Source organism: Camelus ferus, chromosome 3 (assembly GCF_009834535.1).
Source record: "Camelus ferus isolate YT-003-E chromosome 3, BCGSAC_Cfer_1.0, whole genome shotgun sequence".
Lineage (NCBI taxonomy): Eukaryota > Metazoa > Chordata > Mammalia > Artiodactyla > Camelidae > Camelus > Camelus ferus.
The window spans coordinates 51,727,747-51,751,028 of record NC_045698.1 but is presented as its reverse complement, the minus strand read 5'-3'; the positions used below and the strand labels follow the sequence as shown (position 1 = coordinate 51,751,028).

The 23,282-nt window shown below is 35.5% G+C and overlaps 1 protein-coding gene across 1 annotated transcript in view; it reads left to right on the top strand.

Annotated features, from left to right (window-relative positions):
- AP3B1 (adaptor related protein complex 3 subunit beta 1) overlaps positions 1-22,177 on the top strand; it is a 220,474-nt gene extending 198,297 nt beyond the window's left edge. Inside the window, exons 25-27 of the mRNA XM_006186723.2 lie at positions 5,059-5,156; positions 10,445-10,583; positions 21,437-22,177. Coding sequence (XP_006186785.1) covers positions 5,059-5,156; positions 10,445-10,583; positions 21,437-21,590 — 391 coding nt within the window. The 3' untranslated portion in view covers positions 21,591-22,177. The remainder of the gene's footprint in view (positions 1-5,058; positions 5,157-10,444; positions 10,584-21,436) is intronic.
- Positions 22,178-23,282: the final 1,105 nt, after the last annotated feature.

The following is a 23,282-nucleotide window of genomic DNA, read 5'->3' as shown; positions in this document are numbered from 1 at the left end:
TTCCAGGATTCTATCTGCATTCCAGGCAAAAAAAATTAAGAAAAAAAGGAGTGATGTGGAAGGAGAAGCCATGTCTATGTCAGAAAAGCAAAACTTACCCCAGAAGTCCCCAGCACACTTCTGTTCAGGCTTCATTGGTCATAACTGGATCACTTGATCACTCCTAGCTTCAAGGGGTTGAGAGATACAGTGTGCATTTGGGTGCACTGTCTACCTGAACAATATTAGGGTGATGTCAGGAAAGAAGGAAAAAAATAGATATTGAGTAAGCAACAACAGGGTCTGCCACAGTAGTGTTCCAGTTTTATTACATTTGTCTCATAAGACCCATTTTAGATGAGAACTTATATCCTTAGTTTTTTAAAATACTTTTGTTGAAGTATAATCAGTTTACAATGTTGTGTCAATTTCTGGTGTACAGCACAGTACTTCAGTCATATACGAACATACATATATTCATTTTCATATTCTTTTTAACCATAAGATACTACAAGATATTGAATATAGTTCCCTGTGCTATACAGTATAAACTTATTGTTTATCTATTATATATATATATATATATATATATTATTTAGTATCTGCAAATCTCAAACTCCCAATTTAATATCCTTAGATTTTCACACATAATTACATGTTAACAGCCACAGAAAATAAACCATGCCTTGTCCAAAAGTCGCAAAAGTGAAACATATCCAGTCAAGTCAAGTCGGGTATATTAGTCTCTGACACACTGGTTGTTGCTAGTGGGGGCATTTCGAGAATCACCTTTCTCCCCCAAACCTAAGCCTGCTGCTTACCCACCTTGGTTTTCATATATGCCTTAGAAGGCAAGTCTCCTTTCCCTGCTTTCACCAGGGGAGTAAGTGGTATCCTTCAGGAGTGTTGGAGAGGAGAAGGCTGATCAATTCATCTGTAATTAAAAAGAAAACATGAGTAAAGATTGTATAGTACATGTAAGTTAACTTTGTGGTTCCGAACTTTTAAAATTGTGTACTTCTGTTAGTAAAATGTTTCCCTTCCTACCATGTACTTCTACACGTACAGTGTGCGTGTATCACTGTGCTAACGTACTACGTTTGTACTAAGACATTATGTACAGACAAAAATAGAACTTCAAAAGGAATGAGAAAAAAAATAAATAAAATTGATAGGTTTTTGCCCTCCATGGATTTTCTACCTCAGTGGAGTGCCTTGTCTTTTCCTACTTGCAGAACACTGACTTATCCAGTCATTTGAAGCTGAAATTTTATATTTAACACTAAATTAGTTCATAGTATGTATGCACCTATCCATTTACTCCATTATCAACCATTACGTATTTCTCTTAATGTGAAATTCCTTACATCTGGCCTGGTCTTATCCGTCCAGTGCCCCACCCTCGATGCCTCTCTCCATCTTAACCTCTGCTGTTTGGGGAAGAACTGTCCTACTCCATTCCAGGGCTGACCAGTTCACCTGCTTCTTATGCTATTCATCCCAACCTTGTTTACCTCCTCTAAGACCTTACTCTGTTTTTTGTTTCTTCGTCTTCACTGGCTCTTTCGCACCAGCCCTTAAATATGCTCACGTTTCTGTAAGCATTTTTCTTTTGCCTCTGCATCCTCATGAGGCTTCTGCTGCTTTCTGCCTTGTCTCACTGCCGTTCTTCCTGCTCACCCTTCATCCCACCGCATTCTGCGTTCTTCCTCCAGTCTGAACTGGCTGCTCAGCCAGCAGTTACCCTTGCTTCTCTGTATTCCTCCCTGCAGTATTTGACAGACACCCACTCCTTCTTACTTCTTTCTTACTTATCTATAGGTTTTCCCCAGGTTTCCACCTTACCTTTTTTTTTTTTTTTTTTTTTTTTTTAGTGTATCCTCTTTTCCTGATCTTACCTACTCATAAGGCTTCAGCCTTTCCTTGAACCATTCTGGTTACTTCCAAACTCATATGTACTGCCCTGACCTCTTCTGATTCATGATTTATATTTCCAGTTATCTGCTAAATATCTTTTCCTGGATAACTCAGTGGTACTTAGAATAAAACATGATTAAACCAAATCATTTTGTTTAATTCCCAAAACTCCTCCAGTAGTTGTCATATTCCCAGTTGTTCATATTAGTTCAAAATCTCTTCCTCCCAGCCATCACTACATCTGTCCCTTTTAACTCTGAAATACCCCCATCTTTCTAGTTCCCAGTGGTACCCACCCTAGGGAAGCAGTCTTTATAGTAGAATAAAATACATACATAAAGCAGCAAGCATCATATAGCAGACTTTGGAGTGGGGTAGACCTGGGTTCAAATCCCAGTGCTGCTCTATTCAAGTCTTCATACTAGCTGTGTGACCTTAGGCATGTTATTTAACTTCTCTTAATTAAATTAAGGGTAACAGAAGCTGCCTCTTAAGATCATTATTTGGATGTACCAAAGTAAAACACACAGTCAGTGCTAAAACCCCCTGCCTAGACTGTTAAAATTAGGTTCCTTCCTGACCTACCTGCCTTGGTTTCTCCTCTGCTTCACCGTACACACAGCCAGCAGAGTTTCTAAAATACACATGGGACCGTTTATTTTCCTGTGTCAAAAGTCTCTGGTAGTTTCCTGTTTTGTTTTTTTTCAGGAAACTTTGAAGCACCTTTTTCTTAGCTTTAGGAGTAAAGTGATCATGCCATGTGTCATACAAATCAGGACACTTCAGAGAGTGAGAGGAGACATTAACTGAACAGGATTTCAGGACAACAGCCTTGGGAGAGCTGGTCGTGCTTGTGCTGTGCACCCCCAGTCCCATCTTCTGACATCAGCACGCTGCACACCATTCTCAGAACACAGATCTAGAATTCCTAGAATGCCCCTCTCCCTCCTTTTGGAAGTAAGCTTATCTCTACCTCGCTCCTGCAGGATTAAATCAGTCTTCCTTGGACCATGATACTTTCCATATATCTCTAACATAGGCCTTTCCCTTTCTGTTATAAACATAATTGAACTCTTTCTCTCTCACTAAACTTGTGAACTTCAAGGGCCAATCTCACTTGTCTTTATATCCCCACTCACTCACACAGAACATGGGATCAAGTTTGTATTCAGTAAGTGTTTATTGAATTAATAAATAAGTTGGATTTATTGATTTGCCTTGGGTGACCCACATGTGAATAATTCAAAACATTCTTTTGTTTTTTCAGTCTAGTCTTTACCTTGTTCCATGAAAAAAATAAGGCAGCTTAAAAGAATATAATATATATTAGCATAAAGTCAAAGTGGATGATGTTCTTTTCTTTCTTCATATTTTAATATTTCTTCGTGTTTTAATATTTGTCTCTACTGCACCCTTCAGGAAAGTATTTTTTAACCCAATTTTTTATATTTCTTATCCACAATTCCCATCACCCTAGCCACTTTCCCACTGGCCATGAGATCCAGTTCTAACACAAAAGTAGAATTCTTTCCATGGGACTTTCAGGGAAGCATTTGCTTTCCTGATAAAGAAGGAACAAATTCAGTTGGTTCAGTTATTCACTATGCTTCCATCCTCACTCTTCCTTCTTCAGTGGAATGTAGAGGCGGCGCCTAAAGATGCAGCCGCCACCTGGCAACGGTGAGGGTGAGAATCAGCACACTAGGGACAGTGGAGTTGAAAGCTGGAGAAACCCCCGTTCCTAACAGCATTTTTAAGCCAATGAACCAGCCTTTTGGTAACTTCCAGCATTACTTACATACTGGCCAATAAGTGCCTGTTTCTCAAGAAATTGTCAGTTGGATTTTCGGTTTATTTGCAGCCAAACACATTGCTAACTGATACACTCATCAACATAACTTCAAACATGTAATTTAAAAATATTATAAAGCAGTTTTAGCAATTTTTTATAAAGAGAGTAGTTTCATAAGATTTGAATGAAATAACTGCACTCAGGATTGTTTTTCTGTCTGACAAAAGGACAAAATTGCCTTTCCAAAGTTCTTCGAATCCTAAAATAATAACTTTTCTCGGCCATAAAAAAAAAAATGCCATTTGCAGCAACATGGATGGACCTAGAGATCGTCATTCTAAGTGAAATAAGCTAGAAAGAGAAAGAAAAATACCATATGATATCACCTATATATGGACTATAAAAAAAAGAAAGAGGACACTAATGAACTCATCTACAAAACAGAAAAAGATTCGCAAATACAATAAACAATCTTATAGTTACTGGGGGAAAGGGGGGTGGGAAGGGATAAATTTGAGAGTTTGAAATTTGCAAATGGTAGCCACTACATATAAAAATAGATTAAAAAAACAAATGTCTTCCGTATAGCACAGGGAACTATATTCAATATCTTGTAATAACATTTAATGAAAAAGAATGTGAAAACGAATATATGTATATATATGCATGACTGGGACATTGTGCTGTACACCAGAAACTGACACATTGTAACTGACTGTATTTCAATGAAAGTAATAATGATGATGATGATGATAATAATAATAATAATAATAATAATAATAATAATAATTTTTACCACATGTTGGTCATTAATGTCAATGAATAGTGCTACTAGGAAATAAGGGGTTTTGTTTTAGGAAAGTAAGTTTGCAAATGAGGTATTATTTTACTAGCATACATCTTAACACAGTATGATCACTCCATTTTAATTCTCTATTTAAGATTAATCTAATATTTTAAAAGACAACTATTTAAGACTAAAAGCACTCCATTTTCTACACTTTAAGCCTACGAAGTTACAGATAAAATATTCTCTACTAGATAAGCTGCATTAAGTGTTCCTCTGGTAGTAGTGGATATGTACCCTTGTCCTTTAGGTAGAATTTTTAAAAATTCTATGACAAATGGTGTATTTACCGTAACTGCATATTTTCATTAAAAAAATACATGTTTTCCAATTGAGATAACAGACGTATTTCTCTACAAGTAGTGTTGAGAAATTTTTCAAGCCTTTTTTAGCTGTGATACTTAGACCAAGAAGATCTTTATATGCTGACTTATCCTTTAATTGCACCTATTTAACTGCAGAGTATTAAGAAGAAAGTTTATTTATTAAGCACTTAGTCATCTTTAATGTGTTTTTTCCTTAGTACCAAGGATGATTGCTTCAGTGTTAATATTCAGCCTTCTGTTGGAGAACTGCTTTTACCTGTGGCCATGTCAGAGAAAGATTTTAAGAAAGAGCAAGGTGAGAAGTTACTACAGTTTACTAGAAATTGACATCCCAACTAACTGGTGCTCGTTCTTCCAGCCAGTCTCTAAAATAAATTACCATGTATACATAGCCATTAACAGATGCCAGTGCCTAGTCTTCCAGTTTTTGCTAATGCTTTTGTGTTTATAAAATAACCTTAAAGGTATGTGTTTGTCTACATTCCTGGCATACTTGAAAATTGATTAATACATCTTTTAAATAATTGATTCTTAATTAACTTTTCAATTCTGGGACTTGTGGTTTGTGAATCTAATGATGTATTTATGTGTTTTGCATTAGTGAAAATGTGAGGAGTTTGAGACTTAGCAAAGTCTTATCCCTATAAGTGTTTCTGTATTTGCTTTCACTATGAAGCTGTTTTTCATGTTCTAGTAGTATATTTTTCCATGTACTTATTAGAGTGACCTGCCCTTCAAAATAAAGTCCTAATTATAGCATTAAAATACCTCTATTTTCTTTTGATCTAATTCTGTATTAAAGGAATGCTGTGCTATCAGGCTATATCAGAGGTGAAACAGTTTAAATTATGCACCGAAAAAAAATATTTTCAGCAGAATGAAAGTATTAATACCTTGGGCTTGCCCCAGAGTCAAGAATACCTTCTAATAAAAGTAATTTTTGTCTTATATGAATAAGGGAAAATAATTAATTTTATGTTTTATTAACTATAACATTTATAAAACTAGGGCATATTTAAATGGTACTGTCAGCAATTCTTTAAAGTTTCTATGAATCTAAGCTATGTTTTCCCTCTGGAGGGGGTTATCAAACAGAGATTGCCTCTATCTTGAAGTCATTAAATCGTACTTGTCAAGCTTCCACAAAGTCCTAGGCGCACACAAATCCCTGCACCTAAGGAGAAGGGCTTGCTTCCTGGGTCTTCATCCTTGTAGGGCTGAAGACTTTTTTTTTTTTTTTTTTTTTTTTTTTCCACTATAAGCCTTTGCAATCCACAATGTCAAAAAGACCTGCTGTAGAAGAATCTCACAAAGAAAATCTCATACAGGACTGTAAATTAACAGTAATCTTTTATTCTTTTGCCTTATTTTTAAGTGATTAAAAAAAGAATGACAGTCCCTCTTTGCATTTGCTTTTCTTGGAAGTTGATTATTGCTGTAGAAGAAGAAACTCGTGTTTTGTGATTTTATTTTTTCTATTGATGAATTGAATTGATTCTTACGTTTGCTATTCTTACCCTTTGCTGGCTAAAGCCTGCCTCTGCTTTACAACTGCTCAGCAAACCCAGGTGAGTGGCCCGCAAGGGACTGCGTAAGGCCTTAGCACACTTCTTGTTAAGAGGATGTTCCTTTTTTGAAAAGTGCACTTAAAGTGTATCCAAAGCAGCAGATTATCATATGCCCTTTATTTTGCCTCAGCTTTGGTTTAGAATACGTACTTGATATTTCGATCAAGTTTCTTGTGCTCTGCTGTGACTGAGGGATTTTTTCCCTGACTAGCCATACAGAACCGTAATCGCGTGAGAGAGGTACGCTTGGAGAACAGCTGTGGTCCTCTGTGGAGTTGTTGCCAAAATTCCTTTTTCTTCTGCCATTTTCCTTCTATGGTTGTTGATTATTTGTCTGAATAAATCTGGCAGCTGTTTGCTATGTTTAATAGAGCAGAAAGGCTACTCTGAATAAAGCTATTTGAAAATTTGTTTATATGAAGTATTTGTAAATCCTTGCAAGTCTCTTGGCATTTCTGTATCATTCTTTCTGTCTTCCTGAATTCATTCTTTGATATGGGACTTGATGCTGGCAAATTTACCACAGGTTTAAAGAGCCTTTTCAGTAGTATCTTTTTAGTTCTGAATTTCAGCCGGTTTGATAGTAGAGGTCTCAGTTCTCAACTTTACACATATATTTGTTTGTTCTACTTCTTGAGGAAGAGCTTAGCTTATTTTGCAGAAAATATCTAGAAGTGACTCGTTAACTGAAAATTCTAAATCAATAAAAATCAGTTTCCTCAGATTTTATCAGCACAAGCTTCAGAGAGGGAAGATGCCTGTAAATTTAAGAAGTGTCTGTGTGTCATTACATGCTGCCTTTAATTTCTCTACTTTAAATAAAATGAATTTACATACTTACTATCTCATTTCACAGGGCATATATTTCAAGACTTAAATGCATTAAATGTATTAACTAGGATTTAACTGAAGAAATTATAAATTAAAAACATGAGGAAAATGGTTCTCTTTTAATACCACAGATAAGCATATTTGAAAAGTATATAATATGAAATAAGAATACTTCTAATAGATTGTACATATTAGATTAATATTTTTAAAATAAAATTTATTTCTGATATACAGCCTGATCTATCACTTTTTCTCAGTCGTTGCATTTAGAGTTCAATGACTGAACATGCACATTTATAAGGCTGGTGGTCAGAGTCCTATATACTGAAGTTATCCAGAGTATTCATATTATAAGCCTTAACCAGAAGCCATATTTTATCATTACTGTGAGTTTTAAGCCTTACAAAGTTAGTTAATCTAGCTGTGGAATGATTTCAAGTACCATAAATAAAATGAGAGCTCTGTTTTGCTTTAAAAAATGTAATTTCATTTCTGGAACCAGTTTTAATTGTAAGAGACCTAAGCCAATTGCTTATATTCCAACTTCCTCCCTTACTCGTTTTTTTCTTAATGAAGTTAAACTAGAAATCTAAAACTTATTTTTTTATTTTTATTTTTTTAAACATTTTTATTGAGTTATAGTTATTCTACAATGTTGTGTCAAATTCCAGTGTTGAGCACAATTTTTCAGTTATACATGAACATACATACATTCATTGTCTCATTCTCTTTTGCTGTGAGCACCACAAGATCCTGTGTATATTTCCCTGTGCTACACAGTAATAAGATTTTAAAACTTTTTTTATCTTATTTTCTTATATTATTTTGTATACATTTTAACAGTTAATTACAGCTGATTAACCTAGATTAAGTGCTGTCCACTACCTCCCCCAAATTAGGTAAATTCTAATGAAGCAACAAATTCTATAGTCTGATAATTTTAAAATATTTTTCCAGTAACTTCACATTTATTATGTATGAACAGGCTGTATAGTGTGTAAAGTCTTTTTTCGTAAGAGAAAGTTTTAATGATACCTTGGCGTATTTTTCTTTCTTGTTAATTTAAGAATACCTGATATATTTTCATTTAGAAAAATCTCGAGTTTAAGATACCTAGAATGGTTACTTAATTTTATTATGATTTATGCCTCCATCTTATGGGTTCCTAGCTAGCAAGATGCTAATTCTTTAAATGGTCAGACATTTACTATTTTCTGGCCCTTAACCACCACAAGCAATCATATTTGATGCCCCTTAATTAGAGCACCTTTTTTTCTTTCCAGGTTCTTTTTCCACCTCAGCAATCGAGACAATACATTTGCTTACCATGCTGCTCTCCTAAGTGTTCTTTTGCATGTAAATTAATCTTGATTCAGTTTACACTGTCATGCTGAGTGGTACAAATTGCCTATAACAATAAAACAGCATGAGTTAAAAATAAAGGGGGGTGGGAAGGCAGATTGAATGTGTGCCTTACTTGATAGGATGTTACTTTGCTTTATGCCAATACATTAGCTGACGATAATGAATCTTCTGTTCTGAAAAGCATGGTTTAGTTGATTTTTTTAATTTTACTTCAATGGAGCAGTACCTTGTCTCTTATAGACCAAGTTAGACAAACCATTAATGACAAGAGTGTTAAGGTTAAATATGAAGCAATGCATTCACTTCTCTGAGTGCTATCCATCTTTCCATTTACAGGAGCTTGACAAAAGTACTGGCTTTGTACAACATTTCCTTTAATTACATGCTGCGGGAAACAGGCTTTTAACATAAACATAGTTGCATTCATTTATTCAGCAGTTGCTCTTCAATAGAGCTTAATGGAGAAGGTTTAAGTCCTAAATGAGCACACACATCTCTCAGCAGTGTTATGTCAGCAGCCACCATGCTTTACTTAAAAGCAGTGTTTGACTGCTTGTGTGGTTTTTAAAGCTTTTGCTTAATACTGAAGTTAAACGGTCTAAGACAGAACATAGTGTCCCCGAGTTTGAAAGTGGTTAGTAAAAACTGTTCTTTGTTAAAAGCTAAGTGAGTCTTTGTACAGTGTTAGGCTTTAGTATCTTCATACTGCTAATCATAGGGATTGTTTTTAAAATTTCTGTTGCATTTACAGTAAATGACTAAATTAAATACATAGCCCTGAAGGTGGAGGGCCTTTTGAAAACAAAATCAACTTTTACCGTTTTCATACATTTTTGTAAACTATCGTCTACACATCAAATGTCTCAAAAGATAATTGTTTTTAGTAGATACCATTTGGTGTCGATGTCTTAACATCACAGATCCACATAGATGGCATTTACTATAATTATTTTGATTTTTTTTCTAAACCGGGTACTAAATTTCAGCATTTGTTCCAAGTGCGTGGTATGTTGTTGAGTTTGTCCGCTGAACATTTTTGCATGAGATTTGGATATTAACGGCATGTGTTGTGTAATTCTATGTGGTTTTTGTTCATGATTTTGCTTAATTTCTTTCTTAAATATTATTTGAAATGTCTGGGATTTAAGGTTTTCCGTTTACATTTTTGTCTGTTTTCAGATGTTTTGCTTCAGAAATTTCGGTTGTTTTGGCAGTAACTATGGTTCCATTTACTAGGCAGATACTATGATCACTCAGTGTAGCTTAGTTACTCGTACACGTTTAGAACCATATTACTGTTCAGTGGCTTTGAGTCACTGTTGAGACAACTTGATACGTTACTTTGAGATCATTCATCACGTAATGCTACTGCTTATTCCAGAAACACTTTGATTTGCTCTCAGGCAGCATTCAGCAAGAGAGATCTTTAAATGAAAAGGAGAAGGAAAAAATGGTTCTTATAAAGTGGAAGCTTAGTAGTTTACACATCCCATGTTGACTGAGTATATTTTAAAGAGACTGAAATTGGAATTTCATGTTTGTGATTTTATGATTTTATTAGTTTTACTCTATAGAATCACGTTTATTAAGAGTGATGTTTGCATTTTTACATGTTTTCCTACACAATGAGAATTTTTAAAGTTTTTTAATCAGTTGCAGTTCGTTTTAATTTTACAATGATAATCTTGTAAATTATATTCTGAAGTGGCATTTGTTTTTCTTTAAAAAAGTTTTTAAATTTTGACTGTGAGTTTTAAATTGTTTTAATATAATTGTCATAAAGATATTATTAAAGGGGAGCTTTCTTTTGCTTTTACAGGAATGCTAACAGGAATGAATGAAACTTCTACTGTAATCATTGCTGCACCACAGAATTTCACTTCCTCTGTGATCCTTCAGAAGATTGTAAACGTAGCCAACGTAGGTGTAGTCCCTTCTGGCCAAGATAATATACACAGGTAGGTTCACCAGCACATACTTGTATACATGTATAAGTGTTTAATTTTCAATTCATAGTTTTCCTTGAAGATAATAACCCCTAAACATAGATGTACCCCCCCTTTTTTTTTTCTGATGATATATTTGATTGATTGATTTGTATTAAGGCCCTCTTCCCTATTTCATACAGTCCTTAGTGCACGGGTCTGGACTTTCCTGAAAAATACAGATAGTGAACCTGCATTTTATAATAGCTTACTGACTTGTAAAGGTACCTTTTGTGAGATATGGTTGAGAATTTTTTATTTCACCAGATTCAGTGAATTTCCAGGAAGAACTGTTTTATAAAGCAGTGGATTTGAACTTTTTTCCTTGAAAGAGGGGAGGTTCAGGTATAGATTTCCTTTTGACAGCAGTCCCCTAAGGCTGCTTCCAGTAATAAGGAGCTGCTGGGCAACCAACATGGCACCAAACGCAGCTTCTGTTTCTTACACCAGAAACGTCTTCACCACCAAGCGTCTAAAACATGAGGTGCAAGTCATTTGTCTTTAAAGGCAGCAGAAAATTTGATCAGTATTTGCCTTCTTTGTATTCTTATGACTGCCAGCGGCTTGAAAGTAAAATAATTACCCTTAAACAAACATACAGCCATTGCTTGGTCCTCCATGAGCTGAAGGGAATTCACTGCACACCATCTTTCATCCCTCCGCCATTCTACTGCCAGTGGCATGCTTCCTCCAGTACATAGAGGAAGTAAATGTTAAATCAAAGGGAATGCCTCCAGACCTTTAAAAAATGTTTTTTTTAATCAATCCAGGGGCAAGAGAGGCCCTCTATGCAGAGGACTGTGGGTGATCTGGGTTTTAGACTCAGCTCTGCCATTATTAGGCCTGGTAATCTTGGGCAAGTTACAGCCCCTTATGGGCTTTAAGCTCCTCATGTGTTTGGAAATGGGTGGCAGGGAAAAGAAGGGGATTGAAATGAAATTCTGTGTTATCTATGGACGGACATTGGACTTGACATCAGAGGAGCTGAGGTAAAGTCTTGTCTGCCATTGTGGGGCTGCCTAACTTCATCTACTAATCATGGCAGGATAAAACGATGTCTGCTGGTTGAAAAACAAATTTACCATGTGCCTTTTTTTTCTTTTTTGAGAGAAGGGTCCTAAAGTAAGTTGTTCAAGAGATCTGATGCTTCCATTTCTTAATTTATGACAAGCCCAATCTATCTCACGTAAGATGGTGATAAAATAATAAAGTGGGTATAAGGACATCATATTGGTACTGCCATGCAAACACAACTTATCTGTCAGTTAATGTTGTTCAGTAGGAGGGGAAATGAACAAAAAGAAGCTTTTTCAATACAAATTTTTGGTTCTAAGTTTTGCTTGCTTTAATTGTTTTCTGCTTTAAATACTTCCCACTTTCCTGGGTGATTTTCTCCAGCAGAAATTGCTCTGTTTTATTTATGGGTCATTTGAATTATTGAAATTACTAAAACACCAAAATATCATGCATCAACTGCAACTTTAGCTTGTGCAGTGTGAAGTTTTACTTGACACGTCTAGTATCCACCAATACTCCCGTCTTGTCTTAATGTGTTCTTTTGTAATATATGAAACGACATAGGGTAACCTATTTTCCTATTGGAAAGACACTTAGTACAGTTGTGCAATTCTTACTAAAGCATAAAGTTTTCCTCTAACTTGTCTTGGTGGTTTGGAACTTAATGCCTGTTCTAATGATTAAATTATAGTCAATTCTCAGTTAGCCTTACTAGTGCAGGGGAGACACAACTTGCAACCGGCTCTGTTTGACTTTAGAGGGCAGAGCTTGCAATCCTACTTAATGTCCACGTCCTCATACACACCTGTGATGTCTTGACACTTGTGATCCAGCCTTCTCACAGCTGCCTGGTATTTGGCTCTGTACCTTGGTGGAGGAGCCTGTGTTACTACAAAACCAAGTGAATGAAATGCCTGTTTGTAATTTACAATAGGCTGTGCTCTCTTAACCTGCCTCACAAGTCTCATTGTACTTATTGAAGATGTTTTACATTTGCTTTTTTATAGTTAGGGTATGACTATAGTAATGTTTAAGTTTTAGAAGGCTTCCAGGTAATAATACCTAGAGTTATTTGTATTTTTCTTACAGAAATTGATAAAAATGATTATCCTGCCAATGTAACATTTTTTGCCATATTTTAGGCATAGTAACAGTTAAAACAAATAAACAGTCATGAGTAGAATCCACACTAATGTCTTTCTTAATTTTATTTAAAATGAATTAGCAATTACTGTTTATAATAACAGAAATTAACAGTTTACCACTTTGAGTTGTATTAATGTTTTTGACAGTAGTGTTCAGTATTGTATTACCCTATGGGATGAATGTGTTTATATATCTAAGCTTATATATAGTATTTAATTGTTAGTAATAAAATTGAAATCTCTATGAAATTTTTGAATGACTTCTCTGTTCTTCTGTGATAGTTGCTTTTTTTAAGTTTATGAAAAAAAGGACCAAAGCCATTCTTGCATTTATTAATGGTAATCAGCTTAAGGTTACTTTAAAAGACAACAAACATGAAGAGCATTTTTGAACATTAGTATTTTAAGAAATTAAAAATTTCAGTAAATTATTTTTGGCTAGCCTGTCTATGTTCTATTTAATTTTTCAGTGTCTTTTATTTCTGAGAGGACTTTTTAATAAGCTTTAGAGTATTCTCTCTGACCATTCAATGAAAAAAGTTCCCATTGTCTAGTTTTAGGATAATTTACCCCTACTAATCTTTACAATTTGAATATTTTTTACATTAAATACCAAGTTAAAAAGCCCCTAATATAAGAATTAGCTAAAAAAAAAAAAGTGAATCTTCATTAATATGCAGAAGTGTGTAATAGTATAAAGTAGAAATTTTAATTGAGGATGTAATAGAAAATGGTTTCTAACACATTAGCAGAAAACGCCTCCATTAAGAAAAAGTCAATTAAAGGAGCACAAGTTTTATGGAATTCACTTCAGAAACCAGGGGCATTTCCAATAGAGTTAACCGCTTTTAAAGACCAATTGAGAAAGCATAACTACTTTTAGATTATGTGACATTTAGTTTTGATTTTCTAAATGAGCCATAGTATCACAAAGTTAACCAGTATACTATTGAAAGGCTTAACTCTATCTTCATTTCTGTGGTTGGTACTGACTGATTGAAAAAGCTGCTCTTTGAGAACAAAACCGTCTTACTGAGATCTACGGGGTTATGGTCATTGTGCCACGCTGCTGTTTTCCAGATTACAGTTACCACATGGTAGGGGGTAATACAGAAATGAGAATCAAAAAAAAAAAAAAAAAATCACCAAAAAGCGAGGCATTTATTAAATATACAGCCAAATATCTTCATATCCTCTGTTAATCATTTTTAAATATATGAGACATTGTAAGTCTTAAAACATATTATTTAATAAAACAATACTAATAAAATACATAAAGTATATACAAAGGGCAGAATGAACAACAGTAAACCAGTGTATGAATGGACTGAAAAGTGAAAAGATGAAGATTTTATGTGTTCTCAGGGAGATTAAGGAGACTAGCAGTGGGAATCCTAGGTTTATCCAGGGCTGGGAAAAATTTCTTGTGCTCCTCTTAGAAAGAAATCAAGTAAGGGTTTACGAAGGAGGTTTGTTTTCAACAACGTAAAAACTGAGGTGCATTTGCTTTAATTGTATTACTTGTCCTCTGATAAACTAATATACAGTGACCAAAACAAAGAAAGCCAAAAATCTATATCTTCAAAATCTGTACAGAAGAACCATGTGGGAGTTTGCATGAACTCAGATTCCTGGGACCCACATGCAAAAACTCAGACTCAGAGCATCTGAGACACGGCCCGCGAATCGCATTTTAACCAGCACTCCGAGTGCTTACAGGCTGCCCTGAATTGTCAAGAGTTAATGATAGCCACATGGTACATTTTAAAAAACATTTTTCTGTGTTTATGTATTTCCTTTTTACAGATTAGTCGTTAGGGATTACCAGTAGAACAAGACATTTGATTTAGTTTTTCCTTATGTCTATCTGGCATGCTCCATCCAGCAAGAGAGTATATTGTTAGTAAGAGTAGCGTATGACAGTGGTGGCGCTGAAACAGTCTGAGACCATAAGTAAAAGTTTATCTCTCAGCAGTCTCAGCATTCTGCATTTTAACCCAGTTTCTAGAATTCTGATATCATAGACAGTAGTATTGTTCCAAAGAGTTGTCATACAGCCTACTCACCTTGCCCTTTCATGAACAACAAACTGACCTTATGAGGGGAAAGGTAGTAGTTGAGTGAAAACAGAAAACCTTGTCTCTGCCATGATTCTATTTTAGTTCTTAGCTTATTCAGTAAGACTTTAGAACAGCCCTCATTATTAAGTTGTTTTCAGTACTCATATTCCTTTTTCCCCCATGTATCTTAATCTGCGGTTTGGATTTTGTTTACCCTGTCACTTTCTTAATTTGCAAATTGTGAACATATACAACTCGTAAATAATTGCAATCCTAGTAGAATAAATGTTTTACTGTTGTAGCTGAGGTCCTTAACTATCAGAAAAGTCTGGTGCTGTGAACGAAATAGTGAATCCATAGCAGCCTGGCAACCAACTTTTTAATTTAACAGCACACTTAGGGACACTTTATTGTTTCAAGGTTAAAATAATTTTTTTATTTAATTAAAGTAAATGTAAAAAAAAACTTGTTTCATTTCTAGGCCTTAAACTCACCCAGGGAATCACTGTCATATACATGTTTAGTGGTTATTAATATGGGAAATACTGGTATATACTATTGTTTCTATCCTAAATTACCTATATGGTGCAGCTCTTTCATTCAGTGTTTTCTGAAGACCTTTGTGACAGATTCTGTTGGTGCATGGATTACAGACATGAATGACACAGGTACTTCCTGGTGGAGCTTTGATATTTTCCTTTCTTCCGTTCTTAGGTTGATCAACTTTGGCATTATTGTTTTTGTTTGCTAGTTGTTTTATTTCTTTTACCCTGGTAACTGTGGAATATTTAAGTAGTGGGTAATTTTGAAGGACCGTAATGAAAAATAGTAACATTTGATGTCTTGGTGCCCTAAATGTATAAGCCCTGATACTATTGTCGACCATACTTCATGTATCTTAAGACAAAATTTTTGTTGAAAAATGTTAATATGAAGATACCACATGTTATCAGGCTTCAGTCTTTTCTACAATATGACAAATGTGGAATCACAAACAGGACTTAATATTTGTGGAACCTGCTTCGTGATCAGTTTCTTTCGAGTTGGTGGTTGTCCACTAGAGGGCAGCACTGCTTTTTTATCTGACTGCTTTGATCTCTGCAGGCTCTGTGAGCAGCATTTCATTGAAAAGCAAATGTGGACCCCAGTTAATTTTCACACAGAAAGCATATTTGGATAGTTTAGAAATAACCAAACTGCACGGTTGATTTTTGCTTTAAAACATTCTGTATTTAAGTTTTATTTAGGTTCACCGTGAGGTAATATTCTACATTGCAACAGTTTTACTAATAGGAATATATAAATATTTTCATGTATAAATGAAAGAAAGCTATTCTTGATTTTCCTTCTGGGCTGACAGTTTTATAAGGAATCAAAGAGAAGAGGGAAAGAATTTATTTGTTTTACTCTCTGGTTTTCTGTTGTTAAGCCCCATCCCACCCCACACCCACCAAAATGCTCTGAAAACCAAAAATGCTCTGAAATAACTGGAATGTTTTGTGTCTTCTTTGACAAAGTGCACTTAGATTTTCTTTTAGCTTTCGTGTATAAAAAGAGTGAATGCATCGTTGACAACATAGCATGGGGAATCATTTTTTAATACCAGTTCGAAAGATTAGAATAGAAAAAAGAATCCTAAATTATAATGGTAGCTTATTTTTTTTGTTTCAGCTTTTCTCACCAGAATGCTAAAGGGAAACACTATAATGCTGCTGGCTAGTTTTTTTTTCAAATAATAGGGGAAAAAATACATTACTTTGGATAAATTCTCTGAACTTGAATCACATGTAAATTTTTTTCTCAATATTCAGTGGTGTAATGGGCTTAACTTCAAAATGCATTTTATAGTCAACAAACTGGGATTTTTTTTTTACAACTTAAAAATTCTCTGCCTTTTTTTATTGTTATATTAACTCAAAATTACAAGGATTTATCATTTTCAGTCCTTTGGAAAATAATACTTCAAATCACTGTGCTTTGGTATTTGATATTAGGAGGCTTTTTGAAACCAGTATTTCTTACATATAATCATTGTGCAACTTCATTACACATTTGTCAACTTTGGACTAATTATTTTTATACAGCTAGGGCAGGGCACTGCATCTTGTGATCGTCTTTCTTACTAATAGGATTCTGTCTGCATCAGCAGGCAGTAATTGAAGGCTTCATGTACAGGGTAGGGGAAAAAAAAGTTTTAGCCTGAGTGGGCCATTGTCACAGCTTCTGGTAACCAGTAGAACAGAAAACACGAGAAAATTGAACTCAGAATAGAAAAATCAGAAACCAGGAAGACCATCCAAGAGAAGAAAAAGCATGTCTTAGAGCTGTTGCATTACGTGTAGCAAATACGATTCTGTGTAAAAAAAATTTATGTTTGTGCATACCCTGGAGACTGAAGCGACTGCTCAGATAAATATTTTTTAATTTATGTTGTTCTGTTAATATTTTGGTTATTAAAACAATTGAGTTGTAAGATTCTTTTCTGTCCAACAAAGAGCATTTATATAGTCCATAGCCAACTTCTCACAAATCTAAAAAAAGTATGGTTTAATAACATGAGGGAATAAGTCTATGATTGTTGATACTGTATTTGTTCAAATTTCTTATTATTTGACTTGTTTCCATAATTTTGTCAATAGTTAAAACAGATTAACTTGTTTAGGAAGTGATGCATGCTTTCATTTAGGTTTGGCAACCAGCTTGTTTTGTCTTTTTCTTTAAATCATAGAAATTCTTATAGGCTTTAGAGATTAAATGTCAATTGCTAGAGATACTAGACAAAAAGACATTTAATGAGATGAAATACAGATACATCCAAACAGTTTTTTACCTTCTCAGTTGGTGATTACAAATAGCAAGTGCTTGGTGGTAGAACAAAAATGAAAAATTATGAAAAATACCTAGATGGTATCCTTTTAATAACAGGGAGCCATCGTACAGAGGCAATACATCTTTACCTGTCATCCACTTATTTGTTCTCATTTGTGGTGTTACTGGCGTTCGAGGTTGGTTGGTCTCCCAGTAGTCCCTCCCCGTGTTACAGCCCCATTCAAGGTTTTGTATTTTCCATTGCTGGTATCTCTTTTGAAGGAGTGGGGGTGGGGGGATGTTTTTTAGCGTTTGTTTGGTTTTTTTTTAATCTTTAAAGGCACAAATTAAAATGTTATGACAAAGGATCAAGTCAAGATGCTCTGAATTACAGAATACTACAGATCAAGTACACTTCTCTTAAAGTTTTTGGAACAGTAATAGATTATATGCCTATTAGGTAAATAAGAAAAACCTTAATTTATCTGCTGACTTGATAAAAACGAAATATTAAGAGTACATTTTGCATATATTGAGAGAATGTTGAGTGATCTAGAATCATAATGCTTGGGTTCAAATTCCCGCTCAACCTTTCACTGGCTGTGAGTCCCTGAGCAAGTTTCTCAGCTTCTCTGGGCCTCAGTTTCCTCATGTATAAACTGACCTGACTCATGGAATCAAATGAAATAATGCAAGTGAAGTACTTAGTACCCACTGCACAAAGCACTTAGTAAGTGGTGGCTACTACCCTCATTGTGGTGGTCAAACACTTCACAGGTCTTCTGAAGAAATTGTGTCATGATGTGATCCTAGTTTGAGGCCAAGTACAAAGGTTCTAATGTCAGCCATTAAATGTAGTCTAAAGTATTTGACCCAGGCTGTCTTTATAATCAGCATTTCTTACATCCAGCAGCTAACTATTTGTTATTTACTAACTAGTACTCTTTCCATAACTATCTTTTAAATACACGTTAAAGCACAGCCTGTTTGGGAAGTAAATGATTAATAAATTGGGAGGAGTGGCGACTACTGCTTTCCATGGACCAAAACAAACCAATTGTAATCACGCTGTGTTCCAATTAAATACATCCTTTTTGAACTGTGAAATGAGAATGTCAGAACATCTGAGCTTCTCATCTTCTGCTTTAAAACACTGCCCCACCATTTGTGCCCACTAGAACATAGAGACCTAGTTCAGAGGTGCTGGCTTTCCCACCCACTAACAGATTCATTGCTAGGGTGATTTGCTTAGCATGTATCCACCTGCAGGGTAAGCAAATGCCCCTTTTCTTGTCCGCTCCTCTTATCTACAGTGTTGAGAACTTTGTGGTACTAGGATCTTAAAAACATGTACAAGATATTAATTTTAATCTCTGTAAATTAGTGACATCATACTGACATCAAAATTGACATTCGTCTCTGCTGAGTTTGCATTATTGTAACATTAACTCTAAAGTTTTAGTGGAAAAGAGAGAAAATATGCCTGGGGGGCTGTGACATTCAAACAGCAGGGCTTTTGAGTTCCCGTTTGGATACAGTCTCCTTCCCCCGGGTCCCGAGGCACAGGTGTTAAGTAAATAACTATTGTTGACGTAATTACAACCCCATCAGAAATAGGGACCTCTTTTGAAATATTTGCTGAGTGAAGATTTGATGATGACCAAATCCGAGGGGAAAGTTGCATAACCGAGTGAGACAGTAGAGCCAGCCAGTATCTATCATCTGCCGACATAGTTTAACAGAAGTACAGAAACAGGGCTCTCCCATGAAGCAGAAGAACCTCAAAAATTTGGACAAAAGAAATGCAGAAACCTGCAAGGGGTGATAAAAAAAAAAAAATAGAGGCCACGTGGGGGCTGGTGATCTTGTGTTCTCTCAAAGATGCGGCTGAGGTGCCCAGTTCCTCATCTCTTGTGTGGGCGTCCGAACAGCAGATGTGTGTGTATGTTCCAAGCTTTACAGAACCTCTTTCAAAACATTGGTATGATCTCTGTTCCTAAACTGGTTACTTATAATTGCTTCTCGCAGTAGAAAAACTGCTTTATCGGGTTCCTTACGAGTCTTCAGCGTGTTTGGAGAGAGTAGGTTTACATGTTTGGAGAGAGTACACAAATAAATGACTAGGAAGGTTTCTAACATACTTTATCTACAATCCATTAGCTAACATTTTAAAACTCAACTTAAAAGGATTGGTAATCTTTTCAGTTTAGTAAAATTAATGTATTTGTTTTGCTTTTGATGCGTGATTCTAATTATTGTTGGAAAACTGATTTTCATGATTCTGTTTGGGCCAAAAGTGGCTTGTAAGGTTCCAAAAGAGAAAAGAAAAAAAGGATCTAACATGTTATGAGATCTTGATGTCATTTAAAAAAACAAAAACTCAAAAAAGAAATTACTTTTCATTTAAAGCGAATCTGCTTCCTGCTTAAGTGGCTAATATTTTAATTAAGTTGGGAGTGAAGTTTTTCTGAGTGTCTCCTGATAAACTCCCTCTTTTATGTTGATGGTAATTAAACAGATCCCTGAGGACGCCGTGGGCTCTGTGCAAGGCCCATGCTAATTGTCAGACATGAGACCCTGACCAGTTGGTTTGCTGTTGAATAGTCTGCAGCATGCTGTCAGCGCAGCAGTCTTATTTTTCAGTATTGTGGGCTGTTGTCAGGGCTAACTGGGTGCCATTGTGGCTGAAGATGTTGCGCAAATTGAGGCAGATGGCTCAGGTTCAGACACGTGTCCTGCAGAAAGGGGAAAAGGGATTGGCCCTGCAAAGTGGGGTCACAGCAGGTCACAGACCTGCTCTACACTTGTTAGTGTTTTCAAAAGCTCATGTGCAGCAACTTTGTTTTTCTCCAGTCATCCCTGCAACTCAACCCCCCCACCCCCCCACCCCCAAAATGTGCAGAACATGCTGCATGTGGTAGATGGAGGCCTAGGAGGGTCCCGTCCTCTTCCTCCGTGTCTCTGGGGCTCAACTGTGCAGGCAGAATGAATTAGCCGGATTGACAGAAGTTTATTGTGCCTCCAACAGCTTTTCAGTCAATTGCAGTGCTTAAAGGGCTAGTTTTGCTTTTAATTCCATGTAATTAGTAGGTTCTTCATGTCTTGGAATTCAGTAATAGAGCCTTAGACCTCAAGTTTCCTCTGTTATATTCTAAAGCAAAAGGAAGATACGCTGTTCCAAACATTAAAAAAAGTACAAAAAGAAGGAGTGTGATGCTGCACGTGGTTTTCTTACGTGTCGTCAGCGTTAGAGACGGAAGCTGAATATTTTAACGTGTGAATTCAATGAAACTTGTCAAGAGTTCACTAATGCACATAAAATTATCCAATTTTTTTTCATAATCTTCAGAGATGAGGAATTAAAATTTCAAGCTCTTTGAGAAAGGTGCCTTTTCTTACTTAACATGTTTTAAAGATAAAAAAGAGTGGTTTATTTTAAATGGTCCTGTGCATGGTGAAATGTTAAATATCAAATGAATGAATGATTCCCAAATATATAGTAACAGAGAATTATTCATATGCATCTGCTGTTCACAGTAATAAGTAAAAGAGGCCTCCTTTTTCTGTTCTGTTCCAAAGATGCACTAAAATTACCTGCTTGTGGTTAGCATGATGCTGGGCAGTTTATTGATTTTTTCAGAAGAAGCTGGGCTTTGAGTTTTTGGCAGTAGGGAACCTGTAATAAATTATCGAGAAAAAAAAAGTGATTTTAAACCTATTTGAATGTATGCTGTCTCCTTTTTCTCCCTCATGATAAAAGTTCTCTCCGTTTTGTTGTTTTTTTTTTTCTCGCCAGGTTTGCAGCTAAAACTGTGCACAGTGGGTCATTGATGCTAGTCACAGTGGAACTGAAGGAAGGCTCTACAGCACAGCTTATCATAAACACTGAGAAAACTGTGATTGGTTCTGTTCTGCTGCGGGAGCTGAAGCCTGTCCTGTCCCAGGGGTAACCTGCTTACATCTGGACTTCAGAATCTGGCACACAACAAAAGTGCCTGGCATCCACTACTGGTGCCTTTCATTTATAATAATAGCCCTTCCATCTGGCAGTGGGGGAAGAATATACTCTTGACATTCTTGTCTCCTGCTTTAGAATGCTAGTTAGTGTGTATCTATCACGTATGCAATACTTTCCCCCTTTTCGCTTTGCTAACCAAAGAACATATATTTTACTGTCAGTTATCTCAACTCCTAAATCCATGTGGCATTTTCTCTGTGCTGCTACTTCTTCTGGCCTCCTCGGCTTCCTTCTCTCTTTCAACAATGATGGACATGAGTTGGATATTTAAAGTTCATTGGAAATCCTCTTCCCTCCTGCCGTAAGCAAAATTTAAACTGGAAATAGTCTAAATGGCGTCTCAGCTTGGTATATGAAAATGGGATGATAGCATACTTTTTTAGAATTAAATTCAAAAACAACGATTTGTCTGCAAAATTTTGTTTAATGAATTTCCTGCTGTTGTAATTGGTTATTGACAATTGTCGTTGTGAAATTATCTCTGAATAATAAGATGAATAAACCAGCATATGAATAACATTTGTCTTTGTATTTTTAATGAGATTGTTTGTAATCCTGAAGTTCATATGCTGAGGTTTCTTTATTCTAAAATAAATATTTTTAGTGTTATATTATGCAGAGAAACAATGGGGCTTAGTTAGTGAAAGAAAAAACACTTTCAAACCAGGTAGATTTTCTGCGTGTACTGTAGTTAATTAACTCAAAAAAAAAGGTTGATACGTTTAATAACAAAAACAAAAATCTTCATGTCTCTTTATGTATGATTTTGATCTGTTAGAAGAGATCTGATTACAAGACCTATTACAACTACTGGAGAAATTCTTCGAACCTCATTGTTCCTTTACAGATCTTGATGCCCAACTTTGATGGACTGACATGCCTTTCTTTGGAAACTAACCTAGTATAAACTAAATGATAGAAATCTTAAAAACTAGTTAACATGATCTACCTTTTAGCACTTTTCCCTACATTTTATTTGCTAACTTAGGCAAGTGACTGTTTTCATTAAGATTGTTCTATAATCAGAAAACTTTCTTCCTAATACTTTTAAAACCAGCTGCAGTTGTATTTCCCTTTCTGATACAAGGTAGTAACAGGCTTGAAGACAGTTCCCTTTGTGTAGAACCACATCATGATTTTTTTAAGTAAAAAGAAAGAGAAGGTCCATTGACTGAAACATTGTAGAACATATATCAAGGGTAAAGAAGAACAGAATGAAGCATTCTTGGAACACACAGGTTGTGAAAAAAATTATTTAAATTTTTAAGGTTGTGAGCCAGAGACAGCAAACAAAATTGTTAAATTTTCCTTCTCCTGAGAAACAGCAGTTAATCTGGGTGAAGTATTTCTGTGGCAGTCATGTTCTGCCTCCCTCTGGAGACGTGTGCACTGCGATAGTCCTGACTTTAGGAAGCATCTCTGTGGTGGCAGCCCTTTGGCATTTCCACTATTAACCCTATTTCTTAGGGCTTTATAACTTTGCATTTTTAAGTCAACAACTTTTTGAAACATTATAAAGAATTTGACAGCCTAAATAGCTGTTTTCTGAAAAACATTTGTACTTACTGTCATCAACGCAGAGGGGAAAATGCATGTTGTGACAGATTTTTATTTTCCTTAAATT